At 40.7% G+C, this 19,964-nt stretch overlaps 1 protein-coding gene across 2 annotated transcripts in view; it reads left to right on the forward strand.

Moving 5' to 3' along the window:
- LOC306989928 (uncharacterized protein) overlaps positions 1-19,832 on the forward strand; it is a 92,798-nt gene extending 72,966 nt beyond the window's left edge. Inside the window, exons 1-3 of one of the 2 annotated variants that reach the window (XM_079596026.1) lie at positions 11,474-11,573; positions 11,676-11,914; positions 12,861-19,832. In XM_079596026.1, the coding sequence (XP_079452152.1) occupies positions 12,964-18,753 (5,790 nt within the window). In that variant the 5' untranslated portion in view covers positions 11,474-11,573; positions 11,676-11,914; positions 12,861-12,963 and the 3' untranslated portion in view covers positions 18,754-19,832. Of the gene's footprint in view, positions 1-11,473; positions 11,574-11,675; positions 11,915-12,860 lie in introns of those variants that run through there. The other variant, XM_079596027.1, reaches the window with a different exon arrangement.
- The last annotated feature ends 132 nt before the right edge of the window (positions 19,833-19,964 follow it).

The raw sequence follows: 19,964 nt of genomic DNA on the forward strand, positions 1-19,964 counted from the left end.
TCCATAAAACGTAAGTCTAGTCCTCACTAATATAGTGAAACAAATGTGTGTGTGTGTGTGTGTGTGTGTGTTTAGGGTCCATAACAGCCTCAGGCATCTGTCAGAACATGCATTTTAATAAAGATAGATGACTCTGGTCTGGAAGGACCAGATTACAAATACATGTTTGATTACACATAAATGTGATTTGATTGTCACACAACAGAGGCGAAAAGACATAAAACAGTAAAAACCAATAGGTTTTCAACCTTAAATGAAATGCCAAACGTGCCTAAATCTTTCGTGCTTTTATTGCCTACACTATATTAGTAGTTCATTTATATACTGTAGATATAAACATTTTACTCTGCAGATACAATGCACAAAGATTAATGAAGGCACAGCAATGATGCTGATCTGCTGAATTTGATTTAATAAATAAATCAGTATAAAATCAGTCATAATTTGACATATTAGATTGTGTTCTCTGAGCTTAATATCATAATATTAATTCATCCTCGGAAGAGATTTCATTCCCTCCTGCTTTCCATATCAACGACCCTGAAGAATAGAGGTCATCATTTTATGAGATTCACTTCCACACTTTCATCATGTAATATGCATATAACAATATTATTACCGTGAAGATGCTCTTCTTAGTGATACATCTTGTTAAAGAAAATGTTAAAGTGTTAATGATACATATTTTGTCCTTTTGATTAAAGCTTTAATATTTGAATCAGATTTCTATAAAGCACTCACCTGATGGTTCATTGTCAAGCATCTGCTTTTTGATTATGTATATTTTCAATAGCAGAAAACAGATGGAGAAGAAAAGGCCAATCCCTGCTCCTATGACAGCATATTTGATCTCTGAGGCTCAGGGGAAGAAAACACAATCGAATTAGAACCGGTTTCAGCACTAAATGGTTTGGATTGTGAGTTTCTTTAGTCTCCTATACCTGGTTCATCACTGGAAGAGTCTTGTCCATTCACACACGTCACCAACAAGCAATCTGGAAGAGTTGATAATCCTTAGTTAAAATGTATCAGATTATTATGTTGCCTTGAACTAATATTAATGTCATGTTCATGTTCTGTTTTGGTTTAGTTTTAGTGTTCCTTGTGAGCCTCTGAATCAATTTAACCAATTGATGATTCCCTCAGAACACTGGCCAGTGTAAATGCAATGAAAACTCAAATACCTAAAAAATGCATAAAAAGATCAAATACCATTAAATATGAAGTGTCTGTAATAGGCCTATGCGTTCTTTTATTCATTTGTAGGGCTTGTTTTTGCGTTTTATGCACTGTAAAAAAATATTTTCATGATTTGTTATCAGAACTTTTTTATCTTTTGTCAAATCAACTTCGATAACTAATGTGTGTGTCACATTGTTAATGTGTTTTCTGTTGTGTCCATGGACTTTTAGGTTGTTTTTTCTCATTCAGTGTTTTTCTTCCTCTCTGTCGTCATTTTCATTAGTTCATTTTCATCACCTGTCTAGTTAATCAGTTAATCACCCTTCATTGTCTTCACCTGTCGTCACTCGTTGTCATCTGTGTATTTAAGTTCCTGTCTTTCTCCCTTCAGTTGTCGGTCAATGTTTGTATTTGTCATTGTGTATGGAGAGTGTTACCCTTGCCTGTACCAGTTTTGTTTAAGTTTTATTATAGTAAAAGTTTGAATTGGAACTTTGGGCCTCAGCCTGTCTTCATCCGCACCATACCCGTGACAGATTGACCGACCCCCCTAAAAATGGACGAATGGGTAAAAATTTTCGTCCTGGCCAAGGAGAGCCAAGATCTCCCAGCCTTTGCCCATGGAGGGTCGTTTGAGGGAACCCGTCTGGCCAGATTTCGCGGGACCCGTGGAGGCCGCAGTAGAGGCGGTGGTCGAGATGGACCCCGACACCATTCTCCGCTTTGGTCCCTCTTCGACCCTGGACGGTTGACGTCCAGCTCCAAGCCGCCTGCACCGCTGGTCCCGTCCAGCCCAGAGCTTCCTGCGCCAGAGCCCGCTGATCCTGCGCCAGAGGCCGCTGATCCTGCGCCAGAGCCTGCTGATCCTGCGCCAGAGCCCGCTGATCCTGCGCCAGAGCCTGCTGATCCTGCGCCAGAGCCCGCTGATCCTGCGCCAGAGCCTGCTGATCCTGCGCCAGAGGCCGCTGATCCTGCGCCAGAGCCCTCATCGCTGCCCAGCACAGAGCCCTCATCGCTGCCCAGCACAGAGCCCTCTTCGCTGCCCAGCACAGAGCTTCCTGCACCGCTGGTCCCGTCCAGCCCAGAGCTTCCTGCACCGCTGGTCCCGTCCAGCCCAGAGCTTCCTGCACCGCTGGTCCCGTCCAGCCCAGAGCTTCCTGCACCGCTGGTCCCGTCCAGCCCAGAGCTTCCTGCACCGCTGGTCCCGTCCAGCCCAGAGCCTTCGCCGCTGGTCCCGTCCAGCCCAGAGCCTTCGCCGCTGGTCCCGTCCAGCCCAGAGCCTTCGCCGCTGGTCCCGTCCAGCCCAGAGCCTTCGCCGCTGGTCCCGTCCAGCCCAGAGCCTTCGCCGCTGGTCCCGTCCAGCCCAGAGCCTTCGCCGCTGGTCCCGTCCAGCCCAGAGCCTTCGCCGCCGGTCCCGTCCAGCCCAGTGCCTTCGCCGCTGGTCCCGTCCAGCCCAGGACCGCCTTCGCCGCTGGCCCCGGTCAGCTCAGAGCCCTCTTCGCCGCTGGTCCAGTCCAGTGCTGACCTCCCCAAGAAAATTTTGGGGGGGGGCAATAAGTCCTCTGAGGGGATCGTGGAGGCCCTTCCGACACGGTCGCCATGGCCGCCCGAAGGGTCCTCACCGCCATGGTCGCCCGAAGGGTCCTCACCGCCATGGCCGCCCGAAGGGTCCTCACCGCCATGGCCGCCCGAAGGGTCCTCACCGCCATGGCCGCCCGAAGGGTCCTCACCGCCATGGCCGCCCGAAGGGTCCTCACCGCCATGGCCGCCCGAAGGGTCCTCACCGCCATGGCCGCCCGAAGGGTCCTCACCGCCATGGCCGCCCGAAGGGTCCTCACCGCCATGGCCGCCCGAAGGGTCCTCACCGCCATGGCCGCCCGAAGGGTCCTCACCGCCATGGCCGCCCGAAGGGTCCTCACCGCCATGGCCGCCCGAAGGGTCCTCACCGCCATGGCCGCCCGAAGGGTCCTCACCGCCATGGTCGCCCGAAGGGTCCTCACCGCCATGGCCGCCCGAAGGGTCCTCACCGCCATGGTTCTGTCACATTGTTAATGTGTTTTCTGTTGTGTCCATGGACTTTTAGGTTGTTTTTTCTCATTCAGTGTTTTTCTTCCTCTCTGTCGTCATTTTCATTAGTTCATTTTCATCACCTGTCTAGTTAATCAGTTAATCACCCTTCATTGTCTTCACCTGTCGTCACTCGTTGTCATCTGTGTATTTAAGTTCCTGTCTTTCTCCCTTCAGTTGTCGGTCAATGTTTGTATTTGTCATTGTGTATGGAGAGTGTTACCCTTGCCTGTACCAGTTTTGTTTAAGTTTTATTATAGTAAAAGTTTGAATTGGAACTTTGGGCCTCAGCCTGTCTTCATCCGCACCATACCCGTGACAGTGTGAAGATAACATACTATTTTGAGTTCTTCATTGTATTAACTAAAATGTTTAATTACAACAAACTCAAAATTGTAAGGCAATGAGGTAACTTGCTTTTTTAAGTTAAACCAAAAAATTTTTTTACAGTGTTTTAACGCTCTTCGAACTATTGCTTCGAAACAAAAGATACGCAAAGATTTTGAAGCTTCATGAAGCAGTGTTTTTCCTTTTTCTTTAAGTGAGGTGTTACCAACATTACTGTAACATGTTTCTTTTGTCACACAAGCCTTTTTTTAGCTGCATTATGTAAATCAGTGTCTCTTTATCAGATGTTTGATCACCTTCCTGGAAACACAATTAAGACCCGATGAGAGGAAGTGAGATTATATCTGTGATCGCGACATCACTTCCTACTTAACACATTAGCTTACCACACTGAGACAAGTGCAAACCTTTCTCAAAAATGCAAAAGACAAACAAATGCTAAAAAACAAATGCTTACTAAACAGTCAACACATATTACAATATATCACATCTTTATAACGTTTTATCAGATTTGTTTTTTGTAATGATACTTATGCTGCATGCAGTCACACACTTGATGTTATTAGAATATGTGTTGACCTAGTTTATCTGCCACAAGTCAATAATTCATTTAATATTCTAGTTTAAAATGTGCTTCTGCGCCCAGAGCGTCTCCAGCATCTCATCAATAAAGCATAAAAGCCATTATTCAGTTTGAATGATGTTCTAATACAATGTTTTTAATTTGATGTCACAGTTTTGAACACCAATAAAAAGAAGAATTCTAGCAACGCAACTTCCATAAACCGAATGATAATTCCTTACCGACGGTGAAGATAAAGCAGAAGGCTGAGCAGCGTCTCGCATGTTCAGACATTCTTAAGTCTTGTCATGTCTGGCTCTAACATTGGTTGTTTGCATTGGTTTACTGCTGTGCTACGGTTGAAATTTAACCATTTCCTGTACGTTCACCAAATGGTTTCTAGATAAGATGATGCTGATGATATGCATGCAGCTCTTCAATGTTCTTTCCATTAGGGGGATAATAGTTTTTAAAAAGCAGCATCAAGATACAAGATATGTCCAATCTGAAAATGCTTTGCTCTAATTTCAAATCTCCATTAAGCATCACACTTTGTGTTAGTTAAAGACATCAGGCTAAAACCCTCCATTCAATGTTGTGAGGCGTTCATGCATTGCATGCGAGATCTATTGCACCAATTTGTTTTGCAACTACAGGTCTGACCACGACACACGATTGGGGTCAGTGCCATTTTCTTTTAAATTTAAAGTGACAGAAAAGGCATTTATAATGTTACAAAAGATTTCGATTTCAAATAAAATGCTGTTCCTTTTGAACTTTCTGTATCACTGTTTCCACAAACATGTTTAGCCGCACAGCTGCTTTTCAAGCTTGATAATAATCAATGTTTCTTTTTCAGCAACAGTGTCCTTGTTACATATGTTACATGTACTTACAATATAATAGCAGTAAATTATGCATAATTACATGCAACTAACCCTCAACCTAATCCTAACCCTATAGTAAGTACATGTAGTTGATAATATTACTCAATACTTAAATTACACTGTGACAATGACACCTTCAAATAAAGTGTAAGCGCATTTCAGAGTGAATTCTGAAGGATCATGTGACACTGAAGACTGTAAATATCACATACAGGTTTGAATTGATGGATATTCGTGAGTACATGCTCAATGGACAGGCCTCCATCAACAGGTTCTTGTTACTCAGCCAAAGGTCACGAACAACGAGTGTTTAGCTGGCCAGAATGCAGACTCACTCTCCAGGGGTCCTGACTCGGTCATGTCTGCTAGACAAGCACTAACAGGTTGGCATAACAAACATGGCGGATTAATGGAGCATTCAGAAACCGCCAAATATGCCACCTCGTTCTATCTTGTTTCCATAATCTGCCAGCGGAGACTGGCCTTACCATAGCAACCACTGTAATAATCACAGCCTTGACCGTCTGTCCTCCCAGCTGCTCAAACTGGTGTCGGGTTCTCCCAGCGTTGTGTGGGCTTCATTTGAGAAGATTCACATTTATACACCACCAAAACATTACTTTAACTGAAAAATCTGCATCAAAAATGACATTAATATAATTGTATTAGGTTTTGACAATCAGAGTGACTCATTTGTGGTGTGAATAGTTGGGCTAAAACAAGCAATGTTATATCTGTCAAAGTCAGCAACACTGTTTCTAATGCACTAATTATGCCTGAACACACATTTAGAAAGTATAATGCATTAAAACAGACATCCAATCTCAGATGCAATCTGCAAACATTATAATGAGTTTTATGTTTGGTTACATTATGATAATGTATTACACAAAGTTAACAACAGTTAATAAAAACTGTAAGAAATTAATTGCTCATTAGTTACTTTAAGTGAATGCATTATCAAGGGAGCCTTATTGTAAAGTGTTACAGCTTTAATCTGTTTATCATCTCATGGGGCTTAGCACTGGTATTAGCAATGCATTTAGTGCATGACTGCTATTCATATCAACTCTGACCACTGAGAGCTTCACAGGCTGCTGGTGTTATATATAATATATATTTATAAAGTCAAAGTGCCTTGCTTTGTTTAAATGAGCAACATTTATTGTCAGTTGTTCCCTTGTAGTTGCCTCAAAGTTATCTGTGTACAAAGAGCTCGACATAGTGCAAATTCTGACAGGCTTATTCATTTAAAAGGATAAAAAAGACAGTGCCCATTGACCATCTAAAAATGGGGATTTTGAATTGAATTGTGATTGTTTCCTCTATTTAGATGTTTACGTATGAGTGAAAATAACAATTTGGTAAAAGGCCTTATAGAATTTGGTCGCAAAAATAAGAAAACAAGCCCATATTTGTATATTTTCTCATTTATTTTGACCTCCTAGGGATTATGATCAACATTTTCTGAAAGTTAAGCATCTTCTCTTACTGACCATAACTGAAAATGAGCACAAAATACATTTTCTGGTGGTTTCTCTGTGCTTAAAAGAGTAAAGCTGTGCCTTTTAATAGAACTCGCCAAACAAACACACTTGTGAATGTCCATAAACACTTACAGGCTGGTGTTGGTCCCGTTCACGTGGTAAACTGTGTGCATGAAACACCTCCCAAAATGCTTATCATAATCTCTAAACCACAACAAGAGTGCTTTGTCTGCTCTATTTATGTCTATTTATAGCATGAGGAAAGCTAGTACTCTTTTGGTAATAGTAAACACCTTTTTTCTTAAGAGAAAGGAATGACACTTCTTTTCTCTATCATACATTTACATTTTTTAAATGTTGTTTTTAGAGCAACAAACCACAGAAAACAAATAAAACCAGGATGTTATATGTTAATATATATGTTATAGCGCTTGTGTTTGACAACTTTCTAGTGGACGAATGACAGTATAGTGGTTTAGTGGTAAACTTCATAGCTAAACTAGACATGACTTTACACCACACTGCCATTGCTTAACATTGTCAGAAGGGGTATTTGTACATCCTTAGATCTGTGAATCACATGTATCATGAAACCTAATGGTTGCATCTCAGAACTGGCATGATTTGTTTTGATCACAAGAAGATTTGTTGACATCTTGAGGCTCCAGATATTTCTCGGCCTGTTCGTGGCAGTGAACATTTCAACGTGGAAGTGTCATATCAATCGGGTCTGTTGCAATGAGTCAGTGTTGCAATTGACTTGCTTTGTGAGCTGTATGTTCTAAGAAATGTTTATCTTCTTATTAATATTGATCCATGATAGAATTCCCTTGTTTTTTAATGCTAATACATGTTTAAATTGCATGATCAACTAAACATTTCATGCCATGATTGATGTTAATATTTACAGCCTACACTACTATTGAATAATAAATAAATAAAATTATCCAGCAAGGATGCACTAAATTGAGGTAATTTGGGGTAAAATAAGATGTAAAATAAATCTCTGATGTCCCCAGAGTGTGTGTGTGAAGTTTTAGCACAAAATACCCCGCAGATATTTTTATATAGCATATTAAAGTTGTCACTTTTTGAGGGTTTGCAAAAACGCACCGTTTTGTGCCTGGCCCTTTAAATGCAAATGAGCTGCTGCAGAGGGCGGGGTTTCAAGAGCTGTGTGTGTGTGTGTGTGTGCGCGTGTGTGGGTGTGGGTGTGGGTGTGGGTGTGTGTGTGTGTGTGTGTGTGTGCTCCGATTACCTCAAGCAGACACACTAAAATGACAGAAACTGTTCTGTCTTTAATGTTAAAACGGAGCTTAATGTTTTTTTTAATGTTTAATGTTTAACTGAGCAGCAAATTATCATATTAGAATGATTTCTGATCACGTGACACTGACGACTGGAGTAAATTCAGCTTTGACATCACAGGAATAAATTACAGTTCAAAAGGTATTATAATAGAAAACATTTACTTTAATAATACTTCACAATGTTACTGTTTTACTGCATTATTTGATCTAATATATGCAACCTTGGTGAGTAAAAGAGACTTTTCAAAAACATTAAAAAATCGTACTGACCCCAAACAACTGAAGTGTACATTTATTTTTAACGGTAATGCACATTCTATTCATACTTGACCCTAAAATCCCCATATAAATGTGTCTGTTTGGAAACAGACTAAAATTTAAAGGAACACTTCACCCATTTGCATTAGACTTTGTATCTTTAGAAACCCAGTCACATTTTCGAATGGTCATGGTTTATTCCCTTATTTTCCCCTGAGATGGGAGAAATAAGGATTTAAGTGTTCCACTTCCTGCTTTTTATGACGCAAAAATCGTCATTTTGCGTCATAAAAAGCAGGAAGTCAAATTTCTTTGAATAAGGGTAAGACTACAAACACTAGCTCATCATTTATCCAGTAGAAGGCGCTGTTCCGCATGTTTTCAACCCGCCCATAGAGGGATCTAAGCTAACAGTTTCTTATTCTGTGGAGAAAGCTGAGTAGTAGCGGTGACCATCCTCTTTTTCCCGGACATGTCCAGCCGTCGAGATGGTCCAAATTGTCCGGGATTCAGCTTTTGCTTTCTGCAGTCGCATTCATAGTTTACATGCACACCTTTTGTTTCAATCTAACTGAATTCATTCCGATTGGTGAATCTGAATGTAGTGTTTACATGAACGCTAAACAAGTGATCGTTTGATGTGCGTTTTAACATTGCTAGGAAAATTCCCTCTCCTCCGTGAGAGATACGAGACCGGTGCGTCTCACAGGCGCCGGCGCCGCTCATCAGTAATCACACCACCGGGCTCGCATCGTTCTCCGCGGCCGTCAGTCTCGTTTCTGCTCGTCACAGTAAACATGAGGAATGGCGACTGTAGAACGCAAAAGCCGAATCCTGGACATTTTGGGCGACATCAAAATACTGGGCAGACTCACGGAGACTCACTAGTAGCATAGCCTTGTTGTTTACTGCGATCTCTTACCGGTAGGCGTGGCCTCCTAGGGCAGCGAAGCAAGTGCATTCTGGGAGTTGTTGTCTTTTATCCCCATGAGCCAAAAATACATTTTCTGGCTTTTCTCAGTCTAGAAGGCTCCAAATTCAAAAATAATTTCACATTTCTTCTACATAAATGACCCATTTTAAATACACATTCATCTTTCCAGAGGTGAAGTGTTCCTTTAAGTCCTTCTCTAAAAAAATCTTGCTAAATAGCAGAGGTCACCATACATTTTCATTGTTACGGAACACATAAACACACACAAAAAATATCTTCTTTTGTGTTCCATGGAAAAAAAAAGAAAATATTTAGTTTCTTTAAGCATTCCATAACAAGCCTTATTACATTTATATAAATTCTTCCTGTAGACTCCAGCATGGCAGTCAATACACAACAGTAAGATGAACCAGTCATTCTGTGCGGCGAGTGCATGTCGAGGCCAGCGCTTCAGACACGCTAGTATTTATTGGCTGCCATGATGGTCAAGCATTCTCCAGTCCCATGCAGTGAATGATAGCCGGCCCATGTGTGGACGTCCATCACCTCAAATAGACCACGCTACTCTCTGGACTCCCCCTACAGCGAAAGAGTCCAGTTGTCCTATTATAGCCTTGCCTGCTTGCTCTGGAATAAGAGGTTGAGTGGACATGAGAGCCTTTTGGAAACGGTGTGACCGGGTTGCTAAGGATAGAGACTCGTCTGCCCTCTCGCTGTGACCTTCCTCCCCTTGAGGTTCACATTAGCAGATGGTAAAAGGGAAATGCAGTATACAGTTTTCTGAATGCTGACACAAGAGTCTTACAGCTCACATGTTATTAGGAAGGGACTTTCCCCACACAACCACATGAGTCGTTTGTGGACCAAACATATGCGTGTTGTGATACCTGGATATTTTCACACATTTTTGTTGATTATCTGTGAAAAAAAGTGTCTTCTCAATTGAGAACGCTTGCATCTTGTTTAATGCATGTTTACTTTCATTTAAACATAGATATCAAAAACAAATAAGATCTTAACATGACCAAAATTAATGGTAACAATTTTTACAATAAGGTTCCATTTGTTAACCTCGTGTTAATTACCGTACATTAGTTAACATCAACTAACAAGGGGAAAAAATATAAAGCTTTTATTACTTTCTAGAAAATTCTGATTTCAGCATTTAATAATACATTATTTAAATCAAAAGTTACAACTGTTAATATGATTTAATAGCTTACATGAACTAACAATGAACAGTTGTATTTTTATTTACTATTAATTACGCGAATATAGTTCCTAGTATGTATACGGTTAGAAGATGGCTGTCTCATGTGACCTTGTTATTTGTACACGCTGTCACTATACAAATCACAACATGTAAATAGGAAAATGTTGGCGTTATTTGTCTCTTATTGGGAGCAGTATGCTAGCTGGAGCCATTTACCTCCAGTCTTTGTGCTAAGCTAGGCTAGCGGTGGGTGCGTCAGACAGAGTTACGGCTCGCACGGAGATGAGAAGGGCATGTATGGACTTATCTAACTCTATACAGTGAATAAGCTAAAGTCCCAAAAAGTCAGCGTGTTCCTTTAAAAACATATTTTTTTACAGGTTTATCAACTTTATCATTTTACAGCTTTCTACCAATATTTGATTAAATTTGTTTTAAGGCATGTTCACGCCAAGAATGAAAACTATAAAGATAAATATAACGTTAACTATATTTGCAATGCATGAAAGATGCAGATACCGCATAAATGCAGTTGTTTTGTCCTCTGTCGCTTTAAATGCTTGAGCTCTTTAAAGTCTGATGGATTCTGATTGGTTGTTAATGCTTTTATCATTCAAGAGCTGGAATAAAATTGCTTCAAAAGTGATTGCAGCAACATCATTCCTCTGTGTTGTTATCAATATAGTTGTTGTGTGGACTTCCCTATATTCTCATAGAATTATATTACAACAATATATTTATAGTTTTCATTACAGTTAGTGGCCTTTACTGTTAAAACTTTGAAAGGCACTATCAATACTCTTGAGGGTCTGGCCTGGTTCAGTGGAGAGTCAGCCGTGTGACAGATAAGCTGAGATATGAAAGGTGTGCCAGAAAGAAAGACAGGCGATTACTGTATGAAATACAGGCGGCTTCAAATAGAGACACTTAAATAACTCTCTATATGACACTGTGTAGGTGTGAAGAGCATAGACAAATAAACATATTCACATAATAAAGCATTAAGACAGAGCCTAAGTAAATATGTTTTCCTCTTTCAGTGTGAGCGGGGAGTACTAGAAAGACACAAGCTGAACAACTGTGGGAAGTCTGTCATGGTAATCAGACTCCATTAGACACTCATCCCACACTTTGAGTTTGGTGACACTGCTGTGGGGGTGATGCAAGGTGCTATATTTACCTTCCCTGTTTGTGTGAAAAACGACTCTTCATCCCAGCCACCATACAACAACATCCCATGTGTCCAGAGCTGCTGTGTTCATGTGAAATGTTGTTGTCTCTGAAGGATTGGAGCGGCATTGACAGCTTAGCTCTTCAAGCTACCGGTACCAAAATAGCAGATGACCATTTCTATTTCATCTGTCGCCCACTCGACACCAAACAGTCGCTCAGATATTTGCGCTCACTAACTTCTTCCTGTGTTACAGCTCTGGCCTTGCCGGCAACTATTTCGGTAGGGTGTGTTCGGTTCGTTCTTTCTCAGCCTCCTTCAAGTGCTTTCTGAAACATGGATTTCTACCATGAGGTTGTGTTCAATGAAGAGCATTTTCATAGTCTTCTTTTATGGAGTAACAGAGAAGTCTGATTTCACTTGGTGGCTTGTGTGAAATTTACCTTTAAGGATTTTGCTCAAGGACGAAATACAGAAACTGAAAGAACAAAAAAGGTAAGGAATAAACTTAAACAGGCCATTACTCTGTTACCGTCAAATTAATGTAGTTCAACACATGTGCTTACATTCCTGACAAAAGCTCTGTTTGAAATTTTCTTAAGGTAAATTACATTTTCCTTTCAATAATAAAAAAAGCTAAGATCTGTTGAGCGCAGCTGCTCTTTTACATTTTCATAATTTTATGATAGACAGAAGAACTTTCCTTGAGGTTAGTCAGGGCGTTATCACTGTACTGTAGATCTTCTTTCACATAAATAAAGTAACAGATGTGGGGAAATTACCCCGACTGCAAGTTGATACAGAATTAGGGGTGGAAAAATGTTGCGCTGTCCAAAACTTCCTGGCCACTAAGTGCACGCCTTAAAATGCTCATAAATATATCTCGAGATTTGTCCTTGCATGGTCAGCTCTTGAGCTTTCTGAGATGACATTCCATGAGATACATAGAAATGGGTAATAATGCTATATTGTAGTCTTATTTAAGACACCCACACCATGACAGATATAAGCTGTGATGAGTGCTGGTTAATGGATTCAGGTCAGGATAAATATAGGTTAATGAGTATACCGGGGTCAACCGCACAGTACAGCAGCTGCAAAGAAATGACTGCATGATGACTAATTTGTGTCTGCAAATAATGCATCTGTTGAATAGGGCACGCTGAAAAATCTTCTGCATAGTTTGAAAATCCATTTGTTTTAATAAACGATTGCCAATGGTTGTGCAGGTGGCCTGTGTATGTGAAAGGGCAGAGAGACATCTGCCTTCTTCTAAAAATAGTTGGTGTTTGGCATGGTGTATCTTTCTTTACTGTACATAGTCACAGGCTAGATTAGCAACCACATCTGAGGTCAAAATATTTCTTTTTTTAAATCAGTTTTTAAATTTTGACTTGTTGAAAAAACTGATATATTTTCTATCTCTTTTTTTTGTTGCAAGATTCTCACAATGTAATCTCCAATATCTGGTGACGACAATGCAAGAAGTGTCAAGCCAGGTCAATTCTGCATCAGACTGAAGGAACTGGGCAAACGTATTCATCATGAGCAACCAGGAGAAGCGTCACAGGACAAGCATGCAGCACCTCCGCTATCTCGATAGCTTTATGAATGAAATAGACCGTGAGGTCATGAGCCTGACGGATCGAGCTTTTAAGAGTCTGTGCATTGGAGATGAAGCAATTTACAATGACTCAGAGTTTTCCCCCTCTCCCTTCAGCTGCCACAAGCCAGTGGTGGAGGACGTCTCAAAAAAGACTCAGGAGAGTTCATTGTCTGCTGTCAAAAAACTTAATTCTCACCCCCTTAATGGAGCGAATGATTTATTGAGTAGATCAAATAAGTCATCCAAAGACTCTGCACTTTTTGCTGTATTTTCAGCTAAAAAGAATGGCGAGAGCACCAAGATGACAAATGGTGATTCATGGGACAAATCTGCTCTACTCAGCATCCAAAGAGAGCTCTCTGAGTTTTCTTCAGATTACCAGAGTTTAGCAGCGGAACATATTTCCCAAGCCAAGAATCACCTAAAATCAGATGAAAAAGGATTCGCCATAAAATCAAGCAAGGATGCATCGCTCCCCCCGGGAAAATCCTGTAAGAGTAAGCACAGCAAAAACAACAAACTGAGAAAACTGAATTCCATAAACTTTTTCCTCCACAGTGAATTCAGTCCATTCTTGTCATGGAGGGATTTTAATAAATTCCCCATTGGCCAGGAGCACATATCGGAGATTATGTTAAGCAATAGGCCACCTGAATGGTATGATTCACCTCTTTACAAAGAATTAACTGCAGCACATGGACACTTTAAATTAAGTTTTCCCCCATCAGAGGAAAAAGAAGTCGAAAAGTATCCTATACAAAGTGAGACTCATTTGCTTAAACCACAGGTTGAGTCTGTACAATCTTCAGCACCTAGTGTAGCCCCAAAGCCAGAGAAAGAGTCCAAGCACATCCAGCACAATATTCCTACAAAGGACCCTCCTCTTGCCTCTGAACAGAGATGTAATTCAGAAAGGGCAGAACCTTGCGTTCCCTGGAGAAAAAGCAGAAGTAGAGCAAGAAGTGCTGCTCCTGTGGGACATTCCATCAACTCACCAGTCTGTGAGAGGACAAGAACTGGAGAAAGGAGTGCACAGGCATTTAAAAACGAAGTGAAGACAATAGAGGACCAGACCTCCGCTAGTTCAACTCCTTTCAGTATTTCACAGCTATTGACACCAGTGATACCCTCCAGACATGGGACAGGAACTTCAGACATACTGCAAACTGTGTTCTCACCCACTGCCCTGGATGTCCCACTACTCCCGGAGAGAGAAATGCATCCGTCACCTGAGATTAGGAGAGAGGGGTACAAATCTATAGCATCAAGCTTGTTGTTCAATCTCAAAGACAATAGAAAACGGGTTAAGACAATGTACAGTCCACCAAAGTTTAAAGGTCTGGATATGGCAAATCAAAGCAAAGAGTCTCCCCAGCCTGAAGTGTCAAAAGATGGCCTTGAAATACAACAGATTTTAGGAGATCCAACTATTTCACCCGCTAGTCACAAAGCCATCATCTCTCAGATGAGTCCCTTGTTGGAAACTGCAGACACTCAAACTTGCTCTCCTGCAAATGGCAGGATGCTAGATGACTATTTGGCATTAAGTCTTCTTCAATCTGGAAAATTAAAATCAGACAGGAGCCCTGCAGCTAACAAGGCAACTTATCCCTCATTACAACTTTACAGAAAAACTACTCCTGAGGAGATTAATATTAGAGCAAATGCTCAAACTGTGGTTGAAACAAGTTCGCAGGTTTTCGCAGATAAAGCCAGCAAAGATCATGACACAGAGCATAGTTATCCAAGTAAACTGTTTAAAGGTGCAGAGTTGCAAAGTAAAAATAATCCCTTAGAGTCAACTCTAAATGTCCCTAAGCCCACTGTAGGTTTAAATAGCGAAAGACCTCTTGAAAACAAATCTGGTAAAAGTCCAAGTGTAAGTTTAACAAACCTGGAAGAGCAAATCATTAGTGATGGTACAAATCAAATTAAGGACAGGTTGAAATCTAGAGGAATAGTCAGTGAACAGAAAAGCCCTGTTAAAGAGAAGGAACCACACAGAAAGGAGACAGGAGCAAAACATGTATTTTCTGCACGACAGAACAACTACATTAAAAGTCAGAGATTTGTAAGTACAGATAATGATAATGATAGTTCTAATGCAGAAAAACGGACTATAAAAGATAACAATGAAAATGACAAGTGGTCAAGGCATTCCAAAAATACAAAAACAAAAGAGAAAAAACAAGAGGAGCATATTGCAAACATACATAAAGATAAAGTAATGGATGGACCACTATTGAAAGAAGGGGTTCATGTAACAGGAGAGGCTAACACAGCTAAAGAGCTAAAGATGACATCAAAGAGTGGTTTGGAAACTCATAGAGAGCAAAAAGGTAACTCTGAAACAATGAAAAGAAACATTTCTGAAAAGAGAACACTATTTGCATCAATGGAACAGGTGCCTAATAAGACAAATGCACCATTAAAGAGAGATAATGTTGTCATCGATAAGTACGACCTGGCCAAAATGGCTTTAGAGGAAGTAATTGCTGAACGAGAGCAAAGAAAGTTGAAAAGTAAGGCTATCTCCAATGCAGGATTTTCACTCATTGACATAAAAAGAGTTGATTGTGAAAAACCTGAAGGTGGTGAGTTACCCACCAGTGGAGAGGACCAACAGTCTAGTATGTTCATGCTGAATGAGAGGGAGAAAAGTGCAAAGGATGGCAAAGGTCAGAATACTGTATCTGCTTTTAAAACAAATTGGCAGACTAGTCAAACGAGGTCAGAAGACATGGCCAAACATGGTGAAAGTCATGTGGCTGAGGTAAAATTAGCCAGGCCCTGTAAGCAGGAAGCATCTATTGGGCAGTCCCAGCATGCAGGATCTATAAAATATTATGAAAGAGACGAGAAAGTATATAATAAACAAGAAAGCAACACAGATAATGTCAGCAAGGATGACAAATTATGCCAAAAGAAAGAGTCAATGAATAAAAATACAAGTAATCCAAAGAAATGCACAAAAACAGGTGATCATTTGAAAAGTAGCAATCTTAGGAGTGTGGGACAGTGTGAGGAAGAGTTGGGCGTTAGTTCCTTTAAACCTGAGATACCCCCAAGAAGAGGAAGAAGTAATTCTCATAGTAATGACAGAGTAGGTGAAAAGACAGAAAGTAATTCTGACTTTAAAAGAGAAGGTGACGCTACAGTCAAAACTGAGGACACGGAAAGTAGGGAAGTTGATAAAGTCCAGTCAAGTCAATCAAAGAATCGAGGCCCCATAAGAGGAAATGTATTGTCTCTGAAAGAGAAATATGACAAAGAAAGTAAGGTGAACCTCAAGGATGCTCAGAAAGGTCAGCCTGTTGAAGATACAAGCTGCGAAATGTCTATGGAAGAGGGACCCAATGAAAAGGCTCAAAAAGACAAAATTAAACATAAATTTGTTCCACCAAAACTCACAGTCAGTGATCCTGAAAGTGGGACTTATTCCATTATCTACAAGGAGATGGATTCAGAGAGTGAACAAAAGTCTAACAGCTCCTTGAAAGAAACAGAAAGAGGTGAGGAACATTCGAGTGTAAAGAGGAAACACAGTATCACCCAAGACTTCCAAAAAGCTATACGTGATCTCACAAACAACATAAATGAAGAAATGCAAGACAACAAGGTAAAAACGAACGAGAAGGAAGAGGGTTCTGAAGGTCAGAAGCAGAACAAATCCAAAGGTCCTAGTAAAAGCTACGTGAAAGACTTCTTCAGTGGACTTCTGTTTGGACATTCAACCTCTGAAAAGGGAAAAACTGTAGATGAACATGAGGAACTTTCTGAAACACTGTCATCAGAGTCTTTTAAACCTGATAAAGCCAGAAAGGACAGTATCACAGTACATGATATCCTTGGGCAATCTCACATTATATCCTCATCAACTGGTAAACAAACACATCACAGCAGTCGATCTTCAAACTCAAGTGAGCTCTCTCTATTTCATGAATCAGAACAGGGCGCAAAATCACAACCTGAAGAGTTGTCAAGTAGAGCAGAGGTCTGCTACACGAAAGAAAGAGTTGATGGAAAGGTGGAGGAGAACTTACAGAAACCAACAATAGATTCCTGCTCTTTAAGCAACCATGAAAGTGAGTCTGATGTTTCTCCGCCGAGTGATGTGGACAAAGGGGGGTGGGTGCACAGCTTGATTGAGTCAGCTAGAAGCTTAACACAAATATCACACAGTCATACTTCCTCCAAGGATCAACTAGAGATAGATCAACAGCTTTCTCAGAAGAGCCACTTGAATGGATCTGAGAAAGATGAGGAAGGTCTGGACCTCTGCAAGGACTGTGTCCATTCTCCAGTTGCATCAGTCAAGAGCCCCAAAACAAACCAACCAGCAATGCATTTATTGTCCCTTCCAGCAAATCACCTGGTTACAGTCAAAGATGGCAAGCTATCAGTTGGAAGTGGCTCTGTGTCTGAGGAGGAGGAGCAGTACTCTGCGGTGAGCACTTTATCTGAGGGCATAGAAAGCTATGAAACATGCGGAGGGGATGCCATGGAGGAAAACATCTCTAGCATTGCACCAGCAGAGGATGAGGAGGGATCCAAGGCACCCAGCGAGAGATCTGCTTCAGTCTGCAGCGGAAATGACAGTAATGGTCAGAACAAGCCACCTGTCGTACCTCCAAAAACTGAAAAGGCTCTACGCCGAGCCATGAAACTCACCACACGGAGGATACAAAAGGCTGAAGCTAAAAGCAAACCTGAGCGTAAAGGCAGAAGCAGTGACAAAACTGTCAGTCACAAGGCTGAGAGGAGACACCACAGCACTGACAAAGTACTTGACAGATCAGAACACAGATCGCTCAGCATTGACAGAATCAGCGGTAAACACAGCGAACATCTCAATGACACAACAGAGCCCAAAACTCAAAGAAGCGAGAAGCATGCTAGACACCATAGTGGTCACAAGAGTCAAATCATAGAAGAGAATGAACCTAGTAAAAAACTGCAACATGCATCCAAAGACAAAGAAAGACAAACCAGTGACTCAAAGGGCCACCGCACTGAGAAACAACAAGATGGCACACCAAACCATGGCGATCTTTTGGAGAACGGCAATATAAGTAATGACAGTGATCGATTAGGTCGAAGCAATGAAAAACACTTGCCCAAGAAACTGGAACGTAGGACTCAAAGTCTGGATAGAGTTCTAAAGTTAAAACACAAAAACATGTCAAGTCGCACTGGGGGTGAAGTTAAATCTAATTTTTTAATAGAGGGATCACAGTACTCTACTCCAAAGGCATTACCTTTGCGCCAAAACAGCATTGAACGTACTTATGCACCAACCAATAATCTTGTAACACAGTCCTTCCCAATCACCCAGAGAAAGCTTTTACAGGACCCTGACTCTGGACAGTACTTTCTGGTGGATATCCCAGTACAGGTCAAAACGAAAACTTTCTTTGACCCAGAAACTAAAAGTTATGTGCAAGTGCCAGTACAGTCTCCTGAGGCTCCACCAATGGAGGTTATGAACACACCACCACTTATGCTGTATCATGGCTTTGTTCCAGTGCCTGTACCATCACAGAAGTCTGTTGTCAGGACTGCAGGATCTATGATTCCTCCGGATGACCTGGAAGACTTTGAACCTAGCAGGAAACAAATGCAGGAGGACTTTTATCAGATAAATAATGAAGAAGTAAATCCTTACATTGAGCCAGTGTATATATCACAAGAACATACCCCTGAAGAGGAAATTGATAGCGTGAGATGACAACATCAGTGGATGGTCCAGAGATTGAACGTGACTGATTTGTTTTGTTTGTAGACTTATGCAGTTTTCACTGTTTCCAACTTGCAGTCTGGTGTGATATGAAAAAAGTTTTTTGTAGTATGTATGCAGTTCTTTGTTTATAGTACACAAGATGTGGATTGTACATGTTTATTTCTTCTTAAAGTATGGCAAATACCTAGTTCTCTTACTGTTAAAAGCACTTGTCTATTTGTAACAGGAGTTTGAGATTTGGATTTGCGCCTTATTGAAAGTAGTGTTGCTTTCACAAAAATATTTAACAGATTTTTTTGATACATCTTGCATTTGAGGTTTGAAAATACATTAGTCCACAGTATTTTTCACAGCCGAAAAGTATTGTAAAAATGAAGAGGTTAACATAGTTAATGTGTTTTATATGCTTAAAATGGTATATTTGACAAATGCTGATTGCATCACTTTTCAGGGTGCATTCTGGAATGAATCCATTTAAAGGGATTGTTGCTTCAGAAAAGAACCATTCCAATAAAAGCATCATCAATGAGCAATTGTTTAATGATCTAATTTTGATTGTCTTGCTATTTTATCCAAAGACGGTTCATATCTTATTAAGTTTATAGTCTCAGAAAGAAAGCCAGAGTTTAGACTTGCAGTAGCTCTCACTACAGATTATTCTGCTAGACTTAGATATGAAGAGACCATATGATTTACACTGTGACCAACCTGCTGTTTAATCCCACCCGGTTTTCTGAAATGTAGACTGCACCACAACAACAACCCAGCATTGGAAAACAATTTAAAATAATGGTGGATTTTTTTGTGTGAAAAATACCAGATTTTTTTGTCCATTCAAAAGTCGTAATTGCCGATTATTTTTCTGCCACCACCAAGTGGTGAATAGGAGATCTGCAAGTGTCTTATGACCTGCTAAAACTGCTGTAAAATTGGGTTGCAACATTATGTGGTATTTGTCACGACACACATCATTGGCTGAGAAAATAAAGGAACTCAGCGTGAGTCATCGAGGTCAAGCTTGTCTGACAATATGCTCGTCTTTCTCAGGATGACCAACTACAATATATGTACTGGCAGCACAAACTTTACGCCTAATATGTAACAAGCTTAATAGAGTTGTGGTAGATCGGTGGGTAAAGCTTCAAGTATGAAAAGGTCATTTCTAAGTCATTTCTAAGTTTCTAAGTCTGAAAGGTCAT

This window comes from Phoxinus phoxinus, assembly GCF_949152265.1.
Source record: "Phoxinus phoxinus genome assembly, chromosome: 21".
Classification (NCBI taxonomy): domain Eukaryota; kingdom Metazoa; phylum Chordata; class Actinopteri; order Cypriniformes; family Leuciscidae; genus Phoxinus; species Phoxinus phoxinus.